Raw genomic sequence first — 24875 nt, forward strand, 5'->3', positions numbered from 1 at the left:
AAGCAAGGGGCGCTTCACCCCGCCTGCTGTGGGAAGAGTTGGCTCATTCCTTCTCTGCCTCACCGAGGGCAGACCCTGCCAGGCCCTCGTCGACACCAGTTCGACCATCACCCTGCTGCGGCCTGGTGTCCTGCCGGGCACCGAGGCAGCCGGACCCCCAGGGCACTCACCGTGCACTTTGGGGCTGCGAGGGTGAAACACCCCTTCTACCTTGCCCCAGTCCGTGTGGACTGTATCCTGGGGTTGGACTGGTTGCAGCAGGTGGGTGGTTGCCTTGACTTAGGCGTGAGGGACGGGGTGCTGCGCCGGGGGTGGCGGGTACCCTCCAGTGGCGAGGTCAGGTGGCAGTTTGTGGTGTTGCGGTCGCTCTGTGGGGCAGTTCTCCAAGCGGTGCACGGCCAGCCGGAGGCTGCCAGCAGTGACCTCGCCGCTGGAGGGGACCTGCCACCCCCGGCGCAGCACCCTGTCCCTCATCTCCGAGGCCTCCCACAGTGCACAGAGTGCCGTACAGACCGGGTAGGGGCAAGCTTATCTCACCGTACTGGGAGTCAGCTCTGGCACCCTCGCTCCGACACCTGCGGCTCCGGCAGGCCCAGGCGACGCACGCCGCTGCCACCTCCGCTTCCCGCTCCGGTCATCCCACACACCCCGGACACCTCCCGCCCTGCCCACCGTGAAACTGATTCGTTCCCCCTGTCCCACCAACTCTCGCCGGCTCAAGTCAAGGCAACCACCCACCTGCTGCAACCAGTCCAACCCCAGGATACAGTCCTCACGGACTGGGGCAAGGTACTGTAGAAGGGGTGTTTCACCCTCGCAGCCCCAAAGTGCACGGTGAGCGCCCTGGGGGTCTGGCTGCCTTGGTGCCCGGCAGGACACCAGGCCGCAGCATGGTGATGGTCGAACCGGTGTCGACGAGGGCCTGGCAGGGTCTACCCTCGATGAGGCAGGGAAGAAATAAGCCCCGGCTGTGGCCAACCCTTCCCACGGCAGCAGGTGGGGTGAAGCGCTCCTTCTGGCTTTCCGGAGTGGGGGTAGAGTCACTCAAGGGCGGCCTTCCCCTCTTTAGGCCACCCCGCTCCCATTTCCTGACGGCCTCTGGAGTCCCCGGGGACTCATCGCCGCGCTGGGCGTCTCCTCCTCCCCATCTGATTCCCCGTGCGCCCCTCCGTTGGTGCCCACCGGTCTCCTCGAATACGGCATCAGCCTGCTCAGCCAAAGCCAGGGCCTGCTCCAAGAGGACCGGCGCGGCAAGCATCACGTGGCACTGCACCTCAGTCGGCGCCAGGGCCCAGAGGAACGCCTGGAGCGCTATCTCCTGGTGGGCCACCTCCGGGAGAGTAGGGTAACCCTGGCGGGCTAAGTAGGCCACGCGGCTGTTACCTTCACTGTTACCTGGATACCTCTTTATTTAGAACTCACTCTTCCCCCTGCCTGTCTGGCTTCTTTTAATCCTTTTGTGCCCGGATTGCAGCGGGTAAGATATTTTTCCAAGAAAAAAAGAGAAATTTCACCAGAGCCCCTTCTTGTGTCTAATTTTTAGTTTAGAAGGATTCAAGCAGGATTTTGGATGAAAGGCAGCGATCTTAATCAAGCCCAAATCATAATTGAACCCTTTCAGAGCCTACATTACATTTTAGCGTTTCATTCTGAGCAGAAGACCCTCACACCTGAAGAAGGCTTGCGTTTTCTCTTCTTTTAAGCATGTGTACAATGCTGTAATACAATTTAAAATAATTAAAAGTTTAAACGGTATCAACTAAACTCCATTAATATAAGTATCGAGTGGTATTAAATAAATACAGCTTTTTAGTATAGATTACACTTTTCTAAAATGTATTTAAAAAATAAAAACGATTACTAATCTAATCTTTCCACGTTTGATCCCAAAATCCCAAGAAAAATAAATCTAAACGGGGAGAAAGCTATGTTGAAAGTTTATTAATATACTTAGAAGACAAAGATAACAATTTATGTTGCATTTGTCTGATTGTGAATAAAAAATACATTTAACTGCTGTCAGTGACAGCTGACAATCCTCCATACACTCAAGTGAAAAATTAGTAATGCCAATGTAAACATCGTATTTACAATTTGTTGATAATCCCAGTTTATCCTCTTTATCATAAACAAAATCCACCTCAGTTTTCAACATAAAGTATTACACAAAATCAATACCTCAACACTCCATACTCAACAACGATAATTCACAAACAGCCAGAACATGTAACTCCACATTCCCAAATAGAACTCATTTCTATAGCCCCGCCCCTTTTGCAAAACCAACATCCCTCCCCTGTTCTCTCTCTCCGCTGGCATTTGTAATCGTTTTTATTTTTAAATAAATTTTAGCAAAGTCATGTATTTTAAAAATCTTAAGATTTCTTTATTTATGTCTTTATTTAGTGGTTTCATTAGTGACAAAGGCTGAACTTTCTTGGAAAAATGTCTTTTATGTAAACCATGTTTGCTATTAATTCATTTAGGGCTAGAATATGTCCATTGTCTTCCAATGAAAGAAGGGTTCCTTTCGCCGTAGTCGGGTTGACATTAGAAGCTTGCCACGCCCGGACTGTTACACCAACGCATTAGCATGTTAAAGCGATTTCATTGAGGAGCCTAGCTTTCTTAACTAGTAAGTACTGTACTTCCTTGGTTTTGGAGGGGGGGAGGTGTCTTTCGCTGGAAATCTCGCCCCCTTCTACTTTGAAAATACCTGTGAAACTGGTTTAATTCGTCACAGCCAGCACTCCCGCTGGCCGCCCACGTGTTATGCTCTTCGTTAATGTCTAAGCCGGAACACATCATTATATCTCATTTTGTATTTCTTTTTAAAATAAAAATCGTTTGCCCAGCCTAACAGTATTGTTGTTATTGTTTTTATCCTGTAAAGCGCTTTGAGGAGCCAGCTTTAAAGGCGCCATATGCAATAAAATTCATTATTATTACTATTTTTAATTTGCTGGACAGAGAGGTGAACATTATTACGCAGAAGACAAAGATAGCGATTTATGTTGCATTGTGCATTGTGCTGCTGTAATACAGTTTTATATAATTAAAAGTCCAAACAGTATCAGCTTTATTTATGGGTTTTAAATAAAGGCGATTTAAACGCGATTTAAATCAATATAAATGTTTATATTGTAACGCCTAGGTGACTATTCATTGTTATTAAAATGACTTAAATTCGATCATGTTGTGATATTTAGAAATATAAATTTGTTTGGTGCGAGTGAAGTTTTATTTAATCTCTGGGCCAGGGAAACATTTTATTTTTTCAAAGAAATATTTGTAAAAAAAAAAAGTCATGGCTCCAGGATTCGAACACACAGCGCCACCGGCGAGGTCACATGAGGACTGTTGAAAAAGCCCTACAAAACATTATGTAACAATTCTTGTGTTGCGGTACATGAGTATAATTATATCGTTATTAATTTCTTTAGATACGCGATTCCATATTATATTCCCTTTTAATCAAATTCTAAAAGTATGCTTGTTGACTCCGGTATCACATTAGTTAAAGACTTCGATGCTTAAAATGTTTAGGGAGAAATGGAATACTGGTGTGTATGTTTTCTTTAAAGTACCGAGACCAGCCATATACTGTATGTTTATGTTCCAAAATTAATATTGTTTATGGCCTTCACACGCGTTACAGTATGCTCCTATTCTTTTTATGCTCAGCTACTAAGATTTCCCTTCAGTGGTAAAATTCCATATAAATATTCAATACTTAAACGGGCACAGTAAAGACATTTAAGTCTTTCTACGACCAACCAACGCACCACGGGTGCCCCTGTCGGTCAACCAATCACGTACCGTGCGAGGCCGTAGCCAATTACCTCCGGTACGTGTCTGTGCCGCGCACTTTGAATGGCTGCATCTGTACATGGTGTCTTTCTCAGTATGCCCTGTGGCATCTTGGGCACCAACATCCTGGAAATCTGGGGAGATCTGACGCAGCTGCTGATGATGCTCCTCCATTTCCAGGGCATCTGCTTTTTCGATTTGTTCATGCCTGTGCTCTAGGAACCCTGCAGGGGGTGGTGCAGCGGTGGAGCATGCCTGACCCTCGGCTGAGTGGTCATCTGGAGCACCTGAATGATCTGGGATTGTTACCCCATTCTCACTGTTCAGGTCCACCCTGCACACTTCCTGATTGAAGAATCCCTCTATCTGCATGTTTACAATCGTTCGCTGGGGGTAGGTGTAGGACACCTGTTCGCTCCCCCCTTCCCTTGCTAGGGGTTCAGGGAGCTGCCCCAGCACTGGGATAGCTAGTTCACAGTCTTTGAACTTACTATCACCCACCAGGCCCATGTCAGTGCAGGCGGGGATTCTGACACCCCCCTTTGCCATGTTCTGCACTAACAGGTGGGTGGCTTGACCATCCAGCTCCAGTCTGGGTGAACCACTGTCGGTCAGACTCAGACTGACAGACTGAGCTGGTGGCTGTAAGAAAACCGGCTCGGCTTTCATTCCCTGTCCCTTCTTGGGGATTGGGTGTGTTGGAAACCCTGCCGTTGAAGCAGGAACAATCAGGTCAGTCTCACTCACTACCTGGTAGTTGTGAGAAATAATGTTACCTGACTGCAGGTTCACTGGGTCACAGCAGAGGGAATCGGCATCTGGGATCAGGTGTGTCCACAGCGCAGTAGTCTCAGGGTCCAGCTGGACCTCCTGTCTAACCTGTGAATGTTGCACCAGGGGCACCTGGCGATGGCCTTGTGACAGCTGCTCAAGCAGATCCTCACTAATAGAGGACCTCTCAGGGCTAAGGGTGAGGGCTACATCACCAACCTGCTCTCCTGCCATCTGGATCCCTTCCACCACTGCAGGAAGGTGGTCCTGACCCCTCTTGGGTGCCAGGGTGCACAAGGAAAGCTCCTTTTCATCGCCAGGTGGGGAGATCTGCTCCTCTTTAGGGATGTAAAAGGGGTGTGCTTTACCTGGTGGATCAGGCGGCTGCTTGGAGCACCGCTCCTGTGGCATGGAGGCTGTTGGGACCTCGGCCGGGGCACGACTTCCCTGTATATCTGGGAAACAAGATAATATTTTTATTTCTTGTCCAGAGGGAACAGAAGGAATCTCCACATGGGCTTCTGTGTTCGGTGGGCACTGTGTGAGCACAGTCTGCCTCTTGGCCCCCCTTTCCTTCTGTACAGAAGGCTTAGGAGCCTTGACCTGTTTCCACACTTTGCCTTTCTGGTGATCCACCAAAGGTTCCACTCTGAGTCGCATGCCCTTTTCTTTTTCAACCCGTTTGAGCTTGCCGTGTGACATCAAACACCTTTCAACCTCAGTGTCAATCTGTGTCTCACTGTGTAAGACATCCCCCATGGCAGCCTTGAGGTAAAAGCTTCCTGCTTTTCCTCTCTGTTTTACTGCCTGCTCTGTGACTTCAGGGGTGGAGTCAGCACTCACTTGGGAGTGGCTGACCTCATCCAGGCAGGAACCCTTCCGCTCAATCAGATAGACTGAGGGAGGGAGAGGGGGCGGGTCTCCGCCTCCTCCAGTGGAGAGTATCAGCTCATTCACGCTTCCGGCAGCCTTGGGGAGCGGTTGTCCCTGTCCTAATAAAACTGGTTCAAGCCTGGCCAGGCGGGCGGCTACTGAATCTTTTTGTTCAGCTTTATCTAGCTCTTTCCCTCCCCCGGTGTTCTCATAGCACCTAGGACGCTGGGTGCGGTCCTGTGTACCTGCTTTGGAACGGGGCTTAGCCAGCTCAGGAGCCTGTGCTCCTTCAAGCAGGAGGGGATTCACCCTCCTGGCTCTGACGGTGAACACAGTCGCTTTAATAGCTTTTTGCTCAGAGCGACTTTGGACATCATACTCCCAGGATTTCTGCGCGAATCTCCTAATATCAGTCATTTTCATGGTCTATGCATCTGTATGCATTAAGATCATCTTTCTGACTGACGGGTGGAGATTCGCGATGAATAAACCCTTGAAATGTATGTTCTCTTCGCAACCCTCATCATTTCTCCATGCAAAATAAGTTCGTCTAAGTCTCTCGTAATATTCGCGAGGGGACTCTGCTCTCTCGTGCTTAATGTTAAGGGCGACGGCTATCGCGGCAGACGGGTCAATAAACGCACTGTATTCTTCGATAAGTGTTTGACACAGCTCCTCAAAATTATTACAGACTTCTTTCATCTGCCTAGCCATCCACTCATGTACGGCTCTGCTGGTAGTTTTCCTGACCAGAAACACTTTCTCCTGTTCTGTGGCGTTTGGCAGGTACTGCAGGGTATACCTGAGGTCCTGAATATAACTCTCGATATTATTCTCTGACACTGCGGGGTCAAATCTCTCCATGTGCTTCGCTAGCTCTCTCAGAGAATGGAGGTTTATTCTTCTAGCTTCTCCGCTGACGGAGATATGGAAGAGATCGTGGTCTGACTTGTCGCTGCTAGAGAGAGTGCTTAATAGCGACTCGAATTCAGACCTTTTAGCAACCATCGTTAAACTTAAAGAGCATTACTGTTAAGTACGAAATCACAGTTCTACCACAGAAAACCACAAGATCAAGTATGCAATCAACCCGGTAGATCGCAAAAGATCACAAAACAATCAAGCACTGCTTAAAGAGCAAGGGGAACTTTTTGTCTTTCGGCTTTCAGCACACTGTATTGTTGTGTATGAAACCCGCTGCGTTTTATATGAATTATTCTGCTTGGTTGACTCATTTCAGTCTTGCCACGCCTTTTCATTTTCAAAATAGAATAGGCAAGCCTTCCAATGAAAGACAGTCCCCCTTCCCCCACAGACAGACTGACAAATCGGTTTGAACATCATGGGTGCTGTTTTTAATAAGCTGCTGAGTAAAGAAGAGGAATTTTCCTGCTGTCAGCAGTATTGTGTATATAGTTTTATGTAGAGGCTGTGAAAATTTTCACAAGTAGAGGTCTTTAAAATTAGCTTTAAAAACACGTTTAGATAGTTAATAACCAATTTTTATGCCCAAAAAAACTGGTGTTTTTTCTTCCTCATGATCAGCTTAGAATCTTTGTGTACGCTGTAAGGTTTTTACTTCTCAATAAACGTTTAAAATACACAAATTTCATAAAGACAACACATATTTTGAATAGAAAAAATCATATTCTGTTATCTTCCTTGGATGTAGATCAGCAGGTCTTTTTTTCCCCAATCAGAGGCTCTGAAAATAGCGTACCGCCTACTGAGCTCCGTCAGAGGGGGAGGCAGCACAGAGAGAAAAGGGAAAAAATTGTCTTTATTTCATTTCTTTTCGGCACAACCAGCCAGCCAGCACTCCCGTCGAGAGAGAGAGAAAGAGAAAGCGAGCAACACACGGGGGTGCAAAGCCAGGGAACTATTTACACTAAAATGAATTTGTCTTTTCGCATACTCCAGCTTGCTCTCCATGAGACACACAGGAACACAGATGGGAAGAGAAAAGCTTGGGGTAAGAGCGCAGGATCAGCCATTTATACGGTGCCCCTGGAGCAGCTGGGGTTAAGGCCTTGCTCAGTGGCCCAACGGACTAGGATTCCTGTGCAGGTCATGGGATTTGACCCGGCAACCTTCCAGCCACAGGTGCAGATCCTTAGCCACATTGCAACCTCACTTTATCCAGGAGAAACACCAGTCTCACCTGCAATATTTGGTTACATTTTTTACGATTCTGACAGACTTCAGTAATCGTCGACAGATGCTTAAAAATGTAACATAATGCATACCGTGCTGAAAGAGCTATTTAGCACAAAATATATTTCCGCCTGTGAAAAGATTTGCATATGCAGTTTATTCTTATCTGTGTGAAACAGGAAATACAGAGGGAGTTTCAAAAATTGGCGTTTTAATAAGAAACCGAAGGTTGTGAAAACAGTGACAAATCACCCCGAACAAAACACAATTTCAAAATACACTTTGAAATTATTAGTTTTAATTAATAAATTGATATTGTTAATAAATATCAGATATGTTATTATAGTTCAGATTTAGCAGTCTATTCAATACCATTTTGTTATTCTCGATTTTAATTATAATATATAGAATTTCGTTTAAAGGCTTGTCTTTAAGTGCCCCAATTGAATGAATAAGGTATTTTGAATTGACTTGAATTAAACCGGCTGAAATTTTTAAAACTCCCACTGTTGACATTATGCATATTCGCACAATCATGTTGTTGATATTATTTAACTTTGAACACGTGATATTTAGAAATACGAAAAAAAAAATCAATATAGTGTCCATAATATTTACTGTTTTGCTAAAAAGGAATATTTATTTGTTAAAGGAAAACACATGCCCAGAGCAGGAATCAAACCCCAGCTTCCAGAATGTAAGCCACACAAGAAAGCCATTATACCAACTCAGAAACTTAAGCTATAGCTGAAAAGGACATGCAAAATGTTTCCAAGTAATCACGAGAGAATGAGTCAAATCGATGCAGATGTTTACAAAGAAAGTAGATGACAATAATACTTTGAGCTATATAAATATATTCTATTTAGATTCTTAAATTAACTTAATTATTAATTTCATAAGATACACCATTTCATATTATATTCCCTATTAATGTTTTACTGCAATAACGAGCATAAGTATTCATAGAAAAGGGTTAAATAGCTTTTTATAAAGTATATATAGTCAGAATGAGCACATCAAAACCTTTCCAAACTAACCACAGTCTTTGATGTATAAAATGTTTATAAAGAAAGTGGAATACTGCTCTGTATTTTTTTATTTAAACTACCACTACTAGCCCTCTACAGTTTGTATAATATATTTATAATCCTAAATTAGTAATGTTCATGTCATTCAGAGACATTATTCTCTTCTTATTTTTATGCTCAGCTACCAAACTTTCCCTTTAGTTGTAAAATTCCATATTTAATAATCCATATTAAGTGGATTTAAACATACCTAGTAGAGAGATTAAATGAAGCAATCATTTCACTAACAACTAATGCACCACAGGTGCCACCTCTCGATCATTTTGGCCAGCGAATCACCTACTGTGGTAGCCGCAATGAAATCCATAGTATGGGGTTTTACCCTGCATTTTGAATGGCTACATCTGTAGCTTTATGGGAATTTTTCCTGTAAGCTGATGAGTTATAGTGGAGTTTATTTTGTGAACTGTCTACTTCACATTAACAAACATCATCTGTTATTAAGGACAGGGGTGTTAACTGTTAATTGCAATGGGCAACTTCTTTGGGTTGTGGGTGTTTTTCCTTTGTAGGACTGTCTGGGTCCGGCATGGTGACTGGCTAGCAAATGAGCAAATCACTGACAGGTTGCTCCGTAACCTGTCAACGATTTGTCAATAAGAGAGCCCAGTAAGTTTAAGTGACACCACTAGATGGCTGGAAAGATGAGGGGTAGAAGCTGTTGAGTTGTTATCTTCTGAGAATTTTAGGATCCTGTTGGTTGTCAGGTAGTGGTGTATGTTTTTATTGATCTTATGGGGGATAAGGTTGGAGAGCTGGGCAAGTATATGATTTGTTTTTATAATTTGTTAATTTATTTCAGTTAGTTATGGGGAATATTTTTTTGGCATTGCCATTGCTGTTGCTCTACGGGAAAGGGAGTTAGTGATTAAAATATGTAACGTAGAATAAGTGTAGATTTTTTATGTGCTTCCCAGTGTTCAAGGGAGACACAAACGCATTTTTGGTTTCATAATATCACTAATCTTAATTGTTTTTTGTTTGTGTTTTTAATTCCAGTTCGTGCATTAAATAACTGGAGACTGTTGGTCTGATCTGGCCAGTAGAACTTTTTTACTCCTCCATTGTCAGTATTCACACATTTCCTCATTCACACCTGAAGAAGGCTCCACAACCTCCTTTCCTTTTAACAGGGAACAAACATTTACCTTCATTTTTGCAGCTTACACATGCTGAACATTTGCTTGTTCACGTTCATTTGTGTACTACTACTAATATTTTTTTATTAATATTAATATGAAATACCACCACAGATGGCTAAATAATAAGAATAATTTATTAATACATTAATATTGTTAATGACGCTCAGAAACATTTTTTTTAATCTATTATCTACATTTTCCATTACTTACATGATTCCATAAGTAAGTAGTATATTTTATGAAGGCAGCTCATGTTTTTCCTAACATCTACTGCACTACAAGTGCCACCTATCGATCATCTTTGGCCAGTGAATCACAACAACGAAGTACACTGCATAACAGCGAAGAAAAAAGCATCTCTTGTAGCATGATATTGGCTTTAATGTGCATTCTGAATGTCTCCATCTGTGATTTAATTTAGGCTTGCCATAGCAAAGGGTTTGAATACTCATTAAATCAGGAATTTTCAAATTTTTCTTATATGAATGATCTATTTACTTCATTTTTATTATTTTATTAATTGTTACTTCAAAGTGTCTAGACTACAGTCTTTAAAGCATCAAAATATGTAATCTATGCAATATACAGTATTATTAAATAGTGCAAATATAACTTTGTCAGTGTATATATTGACCACAAAAATACATTTACTAAATATTATTTTTAAAATATATAATATGTTGTCACAATTGAGCAATGTTATGTCATTTTCTTGAAGGTTATCAACAAGTTTAAAAAAACAAAGTTCATCTCAGCCTGGTTTTGGACTTGAAATCCATACACAGAATTCCAGCAGGATTACTGGTTATGATAATTATTTTGTGTTTACCTATATACTTTTCTCGCAGGGTTTTTAAAGCGGCAGACAGTCCACCTGCTTCTGTGTTCTCCACTTCCTCCTGGAAAGTGTCATTCTGGGAAGTGACCTCCATGGCAGTCTTGGCATTACTCACCACCTCAGTGAGGTCAACTTCCTCCTCAAAGTCATCAAGGTACTCACTAAGATCCACCTCATCATGTGGCACTGAATGGGTACAAAGAAAACAAGTATTAAGGTAAAATTATACATATAAAACTTAGTTCAATACCATCACTTTCTGACACACTATCAGTACCCACTTTGACTTTGTGACATTATGTTACTATGTTACAATGAAATGTGCTGACTGATCTGGCTTTCTATTTGTCTCATTGAGCTGAAACAGAAAAAAGAAGACATGCTGTCATTAATCTTTTTAGAATTTAATTTATTATAAAACATTTTTCATTTTAAAACAAGCTTTCTTGTCTCCTGACGTTGCACATACAGATGCAGCCATTCAAAGTGCGCGTTACAGACACGTACCGCAGGTGGCGTCGCGCATTGTGACGCAAGATGACGCGCGGTACCGCGGTACGTGATTGGTTGACCGACAGGGGCACTCGTGGTCCGTTGGTCTGTCGTAGAAAGACTTACAGTAAACGTCTTTGCTGTGCCCGTTGTAGATATTGAATTTTACCACTGAAGGGAAATCTTAGTAGCTGAGCATAAAAAGAATAGGAGCATACTGTAACGCGTGTGAAGGCCATAAACGATATTAATTTTGGAACATAAACATACAGTATATGGCTGGTCTTGGTACTTTAAAGAAAAAATACACACCAGTATTCCATTTCTCCCTAAACATTTTAAGCATCGAAGTCTTTAACTAAAGAGATACCGGAGTCAACAAGCATACTTTTAGAATTTGATTAAAAGGGAATATAATATGGAATCGCGTATCTAACGAAATTAATAACGATATAATTATATTCATGTACCGCAACACAAGAGTAGTACACACTGTACATTGTCCGTCGATAATGTTTCTGTAGTGCTTTTTCAGCACTCGGCATGTGACTGCGCCGGTGGCGCTGTGTGTTAGTTTCTTGACTCCCATGTCACACGGTCTGTGATCGAATCACATGGAACTATGACTTTATTTTTTAACAAACATTTCTTTGAAAAAATGAAACGTTTCCCTTGGTCAGAGATTAAATAAAACCTCACTTGCACCAAACAAATTTATATTTCTAAATATCACAACATGATCGGATTTAAGTCTTTTTAATAACAATGAATAGTCACCTATGCGTTACAAAATAAACATTTATATTGATTTGAATCGCGTTTTGATTTAAATCGTAAACGCGTGTTTAAATATATGTGTTTAAAGGCGATATACTGTATAAAAGCGCTGATTCTTATGGAATGTGTTCCGCCGGGGATTCAAAAAATTTATTTTTTTTAATCGCGTATCTAAGGAAAATAGCAGTATAACTTTGTTCATGCACATCATTATACAGTATCTCATTTTGTATTTCTATAAAAAAAATCGTTTGCCCAGCCACTATTGTTGTTATTGTTTTTATCCTGTAAAGCGCTTTGAGGAGCACAGCTTTTTCACCACTAAGATTACTTTTTGACACCATCCTTACACAAAGCAGAAACTGATTGTATTTTCCGATGACATACTGTACAAGTGCAAAGATTACAGATTTTAATCGTCTTTTTTCTGAACCAGGGAAAATCTGATCATGTTTCTCTATAACAATAATAAAAAACTTTATTTTACAATTCACCTTTAAAAGTGGCATCTCAAAACAATACAGTAGATGTAAACCACAGATTACAAAGTAAATACCCAGACAAACACAAACGCGTTTTTAATAAAATGCTTTCATTCATTCAACAGAGAGAGAGCGTAAAACCTGGGTGTAACAGCTGTTCCTTTTTCTGATCACTCGCTCTCTGAGATACATGGGAATCCAGGCTTTTTTATCAACGCTTTCTTTTCTGTATACCAGATATTATGGAACCACTTCAGAAGGGTGTCAGCCAGTCAGATTCCAGGAATCGGTACTTTAAAGGAAAAATACACATCGGTATTCCATTTCTCCCTAAACATTTTAAGCATCGAAGTATTTAACTGACATGTGAAATAGCGTATGAAAAAGTGGTAGTTTTAAGCTTTTCTGCTAATATAATATGGAATCGCGTATCTAAAGAATTTAATAACGATATGATTATATTCGTGTATATTTTTATAATTACACCCGGCGTGGCACCGAGGGAGCGTCTGCATTTATAACTTAGTTTTTAAAATTAGTCAAGCAATATGAAGCATCTCCTTTTACTTTTAAGTCCCTTAAATACATTGAGCACAGCTTTCTCACCACTTAAGATTACTTTTTAATACCATCCTTACACAAAGCAGAAACTTTCCGATGACATACAGTACAAGTGGAAAGATTACAGATTTTAATCGTCTTTAATTTTGTTACGTTATACGTTTTAGGAACGTTTCATCTCAACAAACACCACTAAACTATTCTCGATTGTATTTCTGAATGTTATGTTACACCTACAGTAGTTCACTGCTTTAAATACATCGAATTAAGAAAGTAAGGTGTAGCACTTTAGATCTTTTTTTCTGAACCAGGGAAAATCTGATCATGTTTCTCTATAACAATAATAAAAAACTTTATTTTACATATCACCTTTAAAAGTGGCATCTCAAAGCAATACAGTAGATCGAAAAACAGTTAAAAGGGACCAAAGTAAATACCAGACAAACGCAAATGCGTTTTTAATAAAATGCTTTTATTCATTCAGCATTCAGATTTTCCCTGGTTCAGAAAAAAGACGATTAAAATCTGTAATCTTTCCACTTGTATGTCATCGGACATTAACGAGTACAACCCCCCTCTCTGCCGGAGTGCTGGCTGTGACGAATTAAACCGGTTTCACAGGTATTTTCAAAGTAGGAAGTATAGTACTTACTAGTTAAAAAGCTAGGCTCCTCAATGAAATCGCTTTAACATGCTAATGCGTTGGTGTAACAGTCCGGGCGTGGCAAGCTTCCAATGTCAACTCGACTCGATTGGAAGACAATGAATGTATTTTAGCCCTAAATGAATTAATAGCAAACATGGTTTACATAAAAGACATTTTTCCAAGAAAGTTTATAAACATACGATCTATAGTTGAAATCTGAACCTAAATATAAAGGACAAGCATTTTCAGAGAGCAATCACGCTGTGTTTATGTAGAAAAAGCGATTAGGTTTATGAGCAATCTAATTACCTATTCGCTTAAAACGCTATATAAAATAAAGTTTATTTAAAGATGAATGATAAGTGTCGCAGTTTAAATAATTTTCGTAATAGGGCTTGGACAGATTCCAAGTGCATTTTTGCAATTTACATTGCATTGTCCAATGTGCTGCTGTAATACAGTTTAGAATACAGTAAGTCTAAACAGCTTTATTTATGGGTTGCAATTTAGAAAAAGTCAAAAACCGCATTTAAAATACAATTTAGAGCTTTCTGGCAAGAGGAGACACCCAAATTAATAATGTAACATGCCACTGTTTGTGCATCAACAAAGTTATACTGCAATTTTCCTTAAGTACGCGATTAAAAAAAATAAATTTTTTGAATCCCCGGCGGAACACATTCCATAAGAATCAGCGCTTTTATACAGTATATCGCCCTTAAACACATATATTTAAACACGCGTTTACGATTTAAATCAAAACGCGATTCAAATCAATATAAATGTTTATTTTGTAACGCATAGGTGACTATTCATTGTTATTAAAAAGACTTAAATTCGATCATGTTGTGATATTTAGAAATATAAATTTGTTTGGTGCGAGTGAGGTTTTATTTAATCTCTGACCAAGGGAAACGTTTCATTTTTTCAAAGAAATGTTTGTTAAAAAATAAAGTCATAGTTCCATGTGATTCAATCACAGACCATGTGACATGGAGTCAGGAAACTAACACACAGCGCCACCGGTGCAGTCACATGCAGAGTGCTGAAAAAGCACTACAGAAACATTATCGACAGACAATGTACAGATTTGATAAAGCTATAAAATAATGTAATTAGGCACAGAACAAGTTTACAGCACAGTACAATAATAAATGCTGACCATGACTTTAGAAGCATAAATTACCTTACACTCAATTTAAACACAAGCTGTCTTTAGCCCTCTAAGCTGGTTCATACAGAAATGTAGAGAACCAGGCTCAGAACACACAGCTTCATTAGCGAATACATATGCAGGACAACTAGAGAAGACGTTTTACAGAGGATGGATTTTTAGAAACATCCCATCAGTGACATCACTGAAGTCAACTCCTACTGTAGGTTACTGTCGTGTGGATAGTTTCACAAGAAGACAAAGGTTTAAGCATCGCTTGTTCTAGATAAAACTGCAAAAAAAAACCAACAACCCATAATGTACTTCTTTGCGGCTCTGTTTGCCCAAATCATATATTCACAACGTGAAATTAGAAAATAATATTACGTAACCAAAATCCGCAATATGGAAACAGAACCTGTGTAATTGTTGACAGATGATGTTCTCGTAACAGTTTTACAAGACGAACTACAACATTTAAAAAATGACTTGTATGTACTTGATATCTCTAATCAATCCACGGCGATATAGTTAAAGCAGTCCCCGCACAAAACGAAACTAAAACACCCTGGCCATACCGTTTCGCGCTTCTTATCAGTTGCTCAAAAGTAATTTGACCGTATGAAATGCTTAATATAAACCTAGAAACATATACAGTACGTGAGCAGTATTTACGTAGTATCGGTGTCAAGACATACCTCTCAAATACTGTAAATCAAGTTAAAAATATCTCAAGACCGATTCTGGTCATAATGAAACCATGTTTCGTGTATGTTTTCTATAAAGTACCGAGACCAGCCATATACTGTATGTTTAAGTTCCAAAATTAATATCGTTTATGGCCTTCACATGCCTTGCAGTATGCTCCTATTCTTTTCATGCTCAGGCACTAAGATTTCCCTTCAGTGGTAAACTTCCATATAAATATTCAATACTTAAACGGGCACAGTTAAGACATTAAATATACATATACATACTGTATACAGTATAGTTTGCATACGGTAATATGTTTATGTTCCTAAATCAATCTCTTTTATGAGCATGTGAAAGGCATGGTGAATCGATTCTCAAAAATTACTGTACTTTGCATGATTGGAAACAAATGCGTGATTGCGAAATGCTTTGGTGTTACTTTTACAAAGACGGTCAATGAAAAAAAGAATGTGGACCAGGGCAATACTTTGAGTTTACACTTACAGCTTGTCCAAGGTCATTCATTATTAATACTATTAGTAATATCTTCGTTAAAGACTTTGATGGCGACAGCTCAAACATGAGAGGTTGAGCTTTATTAGCTCCACCTTGCGGAAATTCCGGATACTATTATTTTTCTTGCGGTATTATAGGAGAAATTACGGTAACTCGCGGTATTTACCGGTAACTCGCAGTAGACTGCGTACAGCGTTCCGGAAAATAATGCGGTATCGCCCGCGCATTTTGAATGGCTGCATCTGTATCATATCCACAGATATACCAAAACAGTAGCATACATGGCAATGAGCTGCAGTGTGTTCGTATACCGAATAAATATAAAGTGTATACAGTATGATACCGTATAGTTTTAAAGCCCTGCAGTACAGTATGTGTTAAATATATTTTTATAACCAAAATTTAAATTGTTTCCTGCTTACTGTTGCTGAAATTTGCATTAAGACAAAATAAATATTTTCTCAATGCAGATGTAAACCTAAAAGAAGCAAGCTGAACTCACAACAAGCTATAATAAACTATTTTTTGTAAAAAAACAAAACGATGGTCAGTCCAGGAATCAAACTGCTAACTTTCAGTTTGGCAGGAATAGGCAGGAATCTAAACCACTGGGCTAAAGTGCCACTTGGGCACACTATGCTACATTACAGTCTATGAGCGCTTCATTGTCCATTAAAAATATAAGGACAGCAAAAGTCATTAAAACAAAAGTCAAAGTGTTTCCAAAATATCCATAAATGATGTTTTTAGCTGTCAACACTTCATAAGTTACATGATTCCATATTAATACATGTATTCCCTATGATGTGCCATTAAAGGAGTACTACAACTTTTTTTCACAATAATTAAAGCAAGTACTGTGAACTTATAACATTTTATTATTTTCTAAGAATACATTATAACTTTTTCTGAAGTATATAAACGTTATGTAGTTGGAACAAGCGCATTAAAACTTTTCCAAAATAGCCACTGTAAGTTACCAAGTTAAAGCCTTTGATGCATAAAATGTTTATGTAGAAAGTGGGATACTGTTGTGTACTTTGTTTTCTTATATTTAGCTACCACTACCATCTATTGTATGTACATGAGGTATATATTACATATGAGACTTTATGGCTACTATAGTGCAGTATGTGTGAAATCTATCTTTAATTATCAAAATTTAAAAATAAATTGTTTCCTGATCACTCCTTGCTGAAATCGGCATTAAAACAAAATATATCTCAATGTAGATGCATACCTAAATAATAATTAAGTTTTTGTAAAATAGCCCTGCTTTCCTTCTTTACTTAATTCAATATTTAACATACTGTAATACACAGTTTAAAATTAATAAATAATATAATAATAATAAAGTATAAACAGTATACAAATTAAATTGTATAATTGGAAAGAGAATGTCTCAAGGGGCTCAGCATTGATTGGGAATTGAAAAAAGGTGTTTTCCGGTGATAGCCCTAATGCTTCCACATGCCACATTAAGCACTCACTGTTCCACCTGACCATTTTACAAAGTAATGCAGTCCCACTACAGAAAATGTTTAAAAATGGATAGTGTGCAAGGTATCTTGAGGTATGCGCAGTGTGTATTCTGAATGGCTGGATCTGTATTGGTTATCATTAGGTAATCTTTGATAAGATTGATAGATATAAAGGGCAATGATCTGTTGTTATGCGGTAGTTATCATTCAATTAGTCTGATGAACATGGACAGTAAGATTCTGGTAAAGACACTGGTAACCCCATTTTGTAAATTTCTACCAAGGCAAATACATCAAGATCAAACAGGTTATATGCAAAATAAAATATTTTTTAGACAAGAAATCTCCTTAACCTGATACATTGTGGTAATTTTTCATAGTCACTAACCGCAGTGTGTACAGTTGTTGCAAAGAATGGTTTCAATAGAACTGAATGAAGTTACTTTTTGGATGTACTCGAGCTGTGGTCCTAATGTTACTCAAAGGAAAAATCCTTCCTCCACCACCACCACCAATGTGCAGCATCCACAATACTTTAAACAGGTATGGGGCCCACCTGAGACAAACAGATGCAGCCATTCAAAACGAGCGGGGTAAGCTGCGGTACAACGCAGTGGGCGTGTCGCATCAAAAGGCGTCATTTCACATCATTTTACCACATGCAAATTAGACTATGTTAATAGTAATAGTATGTTAATAGTATCCGGAACCACCTTGTAAAACCGCCAGGTGGAGCTAATAAAGCTTAACCTTTCATTTACAGCATTTGAGCTGTCACCAGAAAACACTCGGTTTCGAATCCCAATCACCGCTGAGGGACAATCTATATTCAATTAAGAATTTTAAGTTGTAAACTCTTAAGACTTTAAAACTTAAACTGTGTATTACAGCATGTTAACCATTATACTTTTAAAAAGTTGGTATATTTTATGAAAGCAAGATTGCTCAGTTGGACAAAAGTACACAACCTACCTTTATCAGAAATATTTATGCATCAAAGTCTTTACTGAAGATATTACTAATAGTATTAATAATGAATAACCTTGGACAAGCTGTAAGCTCAAATTATTACCCTGGTCCACTTTCTTTGCAACCGTCTTTGTAAATGAAAATACTTTATTTTTTCATTGACAAAAAGTAACACCACAGCATTCCGTTGATCCAATCATGTATTCATTTCCAATCATTCCAAATTTTGAGAATCTCTGATTCACCATGTCTTTCACATGCTCATAAGCTATATTAATTTAGGAACATAAACATATTATGTAAACTGTATGTGGCTGGTATTGGTAGTTTAAAGAAAAAATACACACCAGTATTCTACACACCAGTATTACACTTTCTCCCTACGCATTTTAAGCATCAAAGTCTTACATGTGGTTATTTCGGAAACATTTTTACGTGCTCCTTCTGACCATATTACGTTTATATACTTTCTGAAAAGTGATAGTTTTAACCTTTTCTGCATATACGCTCGTTATCGGAGTAAACAAAAGCATACTTTTAGCATTTGATTAATAGGGAATATAATATGGAATCGCGTATCTAAAGAAATTTATAACGATATAATTATATTCATGTACTGTAGCACAAACAGTAGTATAAGACTTTCTATTGATATGTGTATGGCTGTTTCAGTGCCTTTTATATGACTGTGCCTGTGGCGTGATGGCTTAAATTACTAACTTATAAGGCTGAGGTTGGAGGTACGAGCCCAGCTGTCACCGTGAGTTTTCCTTTAACAAATAAAACATTTCTTTGAAAAACTAAAATAGCAAATATTATGGACACTATATTGACATTTTTTATATTTCTACATATCACAACATGTTCGTACTGTATGTACACAGCGGTACCGCAGGGTGTAGGGTACAATCCCACGTGAGCCGAAAGCGCTACATTATTAATAATATCTTCCGTGTCGCATTAACAAGTTTAAAAGGAGGTTTAACTCTTCAGTTTACAGAGACATTTCACCAGAGCCTCACAACATTGTCCAATAATACTATAATACTCTTTTGTGTCTAATTGTTAGTTTAGCAGGATTTCATATGAAAGGCAGTGATGTCACCGCACTGGCAAGCCCTCATCAATGTTTAACTCGTTCAGAGCGCCCTGCATTACAAACTCCAAGCGTTTCATTTCACATATGATGAAGGCTTCACAGCCGAGACGTTGCGTTTTCTCTCTTCTCTTTTCAGCATAGAATAAACCTATTTCTTGTTCCTTTGCAGACTATGCAGGCTGACTCTGCTACGCCACATGAAGTAATGTTCTACAGTGATAATAGACGTGGGTAATGTCATCCCCATTAAACAATGTGCTTATCTCGCAAATCCTGCTAAATAAAAAATTAGACACAAGAAGAGTATTATTGGACAATGTTGTGAGGGTCTGGCAGAATTTCTCTGTAGAGTGAAGCTGTAATAAACTGAAGAGTTATAGAGGAGACATGTATCACCTCTTTTTACACTTGTAAAAAAGAACATTTCTCTCAGTGGGCGATGCACTGTTATCTCAATCACCTGCTAATTCGTTTTACACCATGGGAAGACAGGAGAATGGGATTGTACTGTATCTGTACAGAATGTGTGTTGCGTTTACAAAATTAAAGTATTTAAAATGTATAATTAAAAAGAAAAAAAAATTAAGCTTACACAAAGATTCTAAGATGATCACAAGGAAGTGTATTGCATGTCCAACGTTCTAACCCCATTACCCCCATTTTGATTAAAATCGCAAACGTGTATTTAATAAAATGCCTTTATTGATTCACAATCTGACAAAGATGGTGCGTAATTGTGCATTAATCAAAACCCCAAGTTTCCCCGAGTGTCAGAAAAAAATAATTAGCTCACTGATACGTTTATGTAGGGGTTGTGAAAATTTTCACAAGTCGTGGTCTTTAAAATGCATTTGGCTTGAAGGCTTTCTGTGTTTCCCTTGCAAAGATATGGACATAAGAATATTCGTGTGTGGTCAAAAAATGGCATAAAAACAACAAAGTGAAGGCTGTGAAAACATTCACAATGTACTTAATACACAAAGCAAGTGTTCTCACAACTCACAAGGCGTTTTTAACTGCACTGCATCGGAGAGAATCAGTATAGCTTCTGGGAAATACATTTTTCCTGCATCAAAGTTTGTCTTGTTCAGAGCGCCCTACATTACAAACTCCAAGCGTTATACATAAATATACAAACACCATAAAACTATTCTAGATTGTATTTTTTAATGCTATGTTACACTTAGTTCATTGTTTTGAATACATCTAATTAAGAAAGTTTATTGTTAGCATAAACTATAAGTAATCAATAATATTAAATTTAGCACTGTAATAAATTGTTGCACTTTTCCCCGCATCTTGTAATACCTTATTTTTATTGTTCAAATATACATTAAATCTGACTATCAGAAAATAAGTTAAATACAAAATTAAAGAAAAAATAGGGTAAAATATAATTCAAAACATTTTGCTAACAATGTTAACTGTTTATAAAAATAAAATGTATTAACTAAGGAAAAGGATGGCACAGTTGTTAGTATGCTTTTTGTATGTTTTTTTTCATAAATACAACAGTAGCACCAGATGTCTCAGTGGCTTTCAAAATTAAATTATGCATGCAAACCTTTGAACTAGAAAGATAAATAAGATATCCATCCATTTCTAATGGTGGCAAAGTGGTTAGCATTGCTACCTTGCAGCACTGAGACCCTAAGTTCAATTCCTGCCATCCTGTGTGTGTGGAGTTTACATGTTCTTTCTGGGTTCTGTGGTTTTTCTCCATATGTGTGATATGATTCCCTCTCGCACTCCAAAACATACTGGTAGGTTCTTTGGTTTACGGGAAAACTGGCCCTGGTTTGTGTGTGTTTGTGTCTTTCTGTCCTGTGATGGACAGGCGCTATGTCCAGGGTGTATTCTGCCTTGTGTCTGTTACTTGCTGGGATAGGCTCCAAATCCTCTATACTGGATAAAGAGATTAGAAAATAGATGGAAGTAAAGGCACTGTGTGGATGGAGCTATACACAGTGATAGAAACCCACTATGAGATGGCAGCATCTCACTAAGGATTAATTATTTTATAGTGCTGGCTGAAGGAAACAGCCTTTCCACTCCTCTTGCACATCAGTATCCATACCTAGTTAGTTATTTAAACAAATTGCCTCTAAATATAAACATCTTAAGATGCTGGCTCTGTGCATCAGCATCAGCTATGTTTGCCCAATCCTTCAATTCATGTGCATCCAACACACAGTTCAAGGCTATCAACTACACAAAATCTACAATACAGTCCTCATTTCAGTATCTTTGTACTGGGGTAATGAAATCCACACTAAACAATCTCCAATATGTTCAAAATTGGACAGCCAGAATCCTGATCGGGATGCATTACTCCTTTCTTCAAGTCTTTGCACTGGCTTCCTATCAGGTTTCGAGTTTCGAGTTAACTTCAAAATCCTCAATCCGTCTGACTCTGGTCTTCTAGCTGTCCTCAAGAACATCTACATTCTGTGGGTAACAGGACCTTCATGCATTTCAGTGCATTTAAATCTAACCTCAAAACCTCTCTTTTCCTGAGAGTTCATCCTGCTTCCAACATTGATTAAAAAAAATCTTTCGAATTCTAAGTTTATGTTTTTATTTAGTGGTTTCATTAGTGACAAAGGCTAAACTTTCTTAGAAAAATGTCTTTGCTCTCATTGACATCTGAAAATCCTCCATACACTTAAGTGAAAAATTAATAACGCTAATGTAAATGTCATTTTTACAATTTGTTAATAATAAAAATGTTAAATTCTCTAAAGCTTTCCAAGTCAAGTATATTAATTCACCCAGGGAGCTGTGTAAACATGCGAAGGCAGCAAAAGATCAGCTAAACAGGGAAGAAAATTCTTTCAGAGAAAAGTGTTTCAGGTGTGAAGAATACAGATCACCAATTCAATTGCAGCTTAAACCTGTCCCCACACACCCTGCCCCCACTGCGATTAAAATATACAGAAGGCACTGAAAGCGTCACAGTACAGTAGATGATCAGGTGTTTCGCAGACGTAAGTATAGTACTTAATTCAGGCTTTATGAACTCACACATGGGGTTTGATTAATTAAAAAAAAGTTTTTTTCTAAAATTTGCACCAGGTATTAGATCTTGTTTATATTAAAGTTATATCACTGGGCAGTGGTGGATGGTGCGCTGTTTTGTCAGTAACCTGCTAATCTGCTTAACAAGTGTAGAAAAAATGATTTTATTTCTGTACGGAATGCGTGTTAAGTTTACAAAATTAAAGCGCTTCAAATGTTTAAGAAGTAGTGTAGTCTGCAAAGGAACAAGTAATAGGTTTATAAAATGCTGAAAAGAGAAGAGAGAAAATGCAACATTTCAGCTGTGAAGCCTTCTTCAGGTGTGAGGGTCTTCAGCTCAAAATGAAACGTTTGGAGTTTGTAATGTAGGGCGCTAAGAACAAAGAAGCATGTAAAAATGTTTCAGAAATAACTACATGTAAGACTTTGATGCTTAAAATGTTTATGGAAAAAGTGTAATACTGTTATTTTTTCTTTAAAATCCCAATACCAGCCACATACAGTCTGTAACGTAGGGATTTCTATATAACACAGCCTTCAAACCAAACGCATTTAAAGACCTCTACTTGTGAAAATGTTCACAGCCTCTACATAAAACTATATGCACAATACTGCTGACAGCAGGAAAATTCCTATTCTTTACTCAGCAGCACCCATGATGTTCAAACCGATTTTTTTAAACAGAAGACTGAGACAGCTTTGCGTTGTGAATCTCTTTTTCTAATAAAACATTTGTTAGTCTGTCCGTGGAGGGAAAGGGGACTGTCTTTCATCGGAAGGTTCACCTATTCTACTTTGAAAATGAAGAGGGGCAGGAAAAGTGCCCACGGTCAAAACCGCAGAACGCTTAAGAGCTGTAAAACCGGTTTCTTTACAATTTATCCAGTGGGGCAATTTAACAGACACCTCAAGCCTTTGAAAGGCTTCTTTGAAAAACTAAAATAGCAAATATTATGGACACTATATTGACATTTTTAGAATTTTATTAATGGGGAATATAATATGGAATCGCATATCTAAAGAAATTAATAATGATATAATTATATTCATAAATTAATAAATTAATTATAAATATATTCATATTAATAAACTGTTGCTTAAATCCTGCTAAACTAAAAATTAGACTCAAGAAGAGTATTATTGGACAATGTGGTGAGGCTCTATGTGCACACACACACACACACACACACACTAGAAGGAGAAACAGGGACAGTTGTCAGAAGGAAATCGAATTTAAATTTATTAAAATTTATTAAAACATTTATTAAAAATGACTTAAATTCGATCATGTTGTGATATTTAGAAATATAAAAAGTCAATTAATTGTCCATAATATTGCTATTCTATTTTTTCAAAGAAATGTTTGTTAAAAGAAAAGTCACGGCGCCAGCTAGATTTGAACATACAACTTGTGGGTTACTAATCCGGCACGTACACCCACCAGGCTACCGGGAAGGTCACATGAGGAGAGATGAAACAGCCCTACACATACAGAATCAACAGACATTGTACAGCGTGTATTACTGTGTTGCAGTACACGAATATAATTATATCATTATTAATTTCTTTAGATACGCGATATTATATTATATTAGCAGAAAAGCTTAAAACTACCACTTTTTATACATGCTATTTCACATGTTAGTTAAAGACTTCGATGCTTAAAATGTTTAGGGAGAAATGGAATACTGGTGTGTATTTTTTCTTTAAAGGGCTGACACCCTTCTGAAGTGGTATCTTTTAATACAGTCTTTGCTGTGCTCTTGAGGATCCTTGTGATATTTTGAGCTCTGATTGAATGATAAGTGTCGCAGTTTAAATAATTTTCATTGTTAGAAATTATGAAACGCTCTGTTAAAAGCAAGAGAGTTTTTAAAAGAAAAACTGTAAAAGTAAAAGAAAATGCCTGACAAAGTAGGGCTTGGACAGATTCCAAGTGCTTGTACAAATGTGCTAAAGAAATGAGCAAAAAAAAGTCATTTATTCCTTTATCATATTGGCTAACTAATGTCCTGTCCTCGTTAGTTAGATCAACGAAATGCTGTGGTGTTTGTCAAAGAAAAAAATAAAAGTATTTTCGTTTAAAATGACGGTTAGAAAGAATGTGGACCAGCGTAATACTTTGAGTTAACAGCTTGTCCAAAGTCATTCATTATTAATACTATTAGTAATATCTTCTGTAAAGGCTTTGATGCATAAAATATTTCTGCATAATTAAAATATTTATTATAAAGGTAGGTTGTGTACTTTTGTCCAACTGAGCAATCTTGCTTTCATAAAATATACCAACTTTTTAATGACTGATGATT

The 24875-nt window shown here is 38.5% G+C and overlaps 1 protein-coding gene across 1 annotated transcript in view; it reads right to left on the reverse strand.

Annotated features, from left to right (window-relative positions):
* Positions 1 to 9955: 9955 nt before the first annotated feature.
* LOC148828486 (uncharacterized) overlaps positions 9956 to 24875 on the reverse strand; it is a 150513-nt gene continuing 135593 nt past the window's right edge. Inside the window, exon 3 of the mRNA XM_088925353.1 lies at positions 9956 to 10865. Within this exon, the coding sequence (XP_088781479.1) occupies positions 10588 to 10865 (278 nt within the window). The 3' untranslated portion in view covers positions 9956 to 10587. The remainder of the gene's footprint in view (positions 10866 to 24875) is intronic.

The sequence above is a fragment of the Atractosteus spatula genome, chromosome 9 (genome assembly GCF_055471065.1).
Source record: "Atractosteus spatula isolate fAtrSpa1 chromosome 9, fAtrSpa1.hap1, whole genome shotgun sequence".
NCBI classification, from domain to species: Eukaryota; Metazoa; Chordata; class Actinopteri; order Semionotiformes; family Lepisosteidae; genus Atractosteus; species Atractosteus spatula.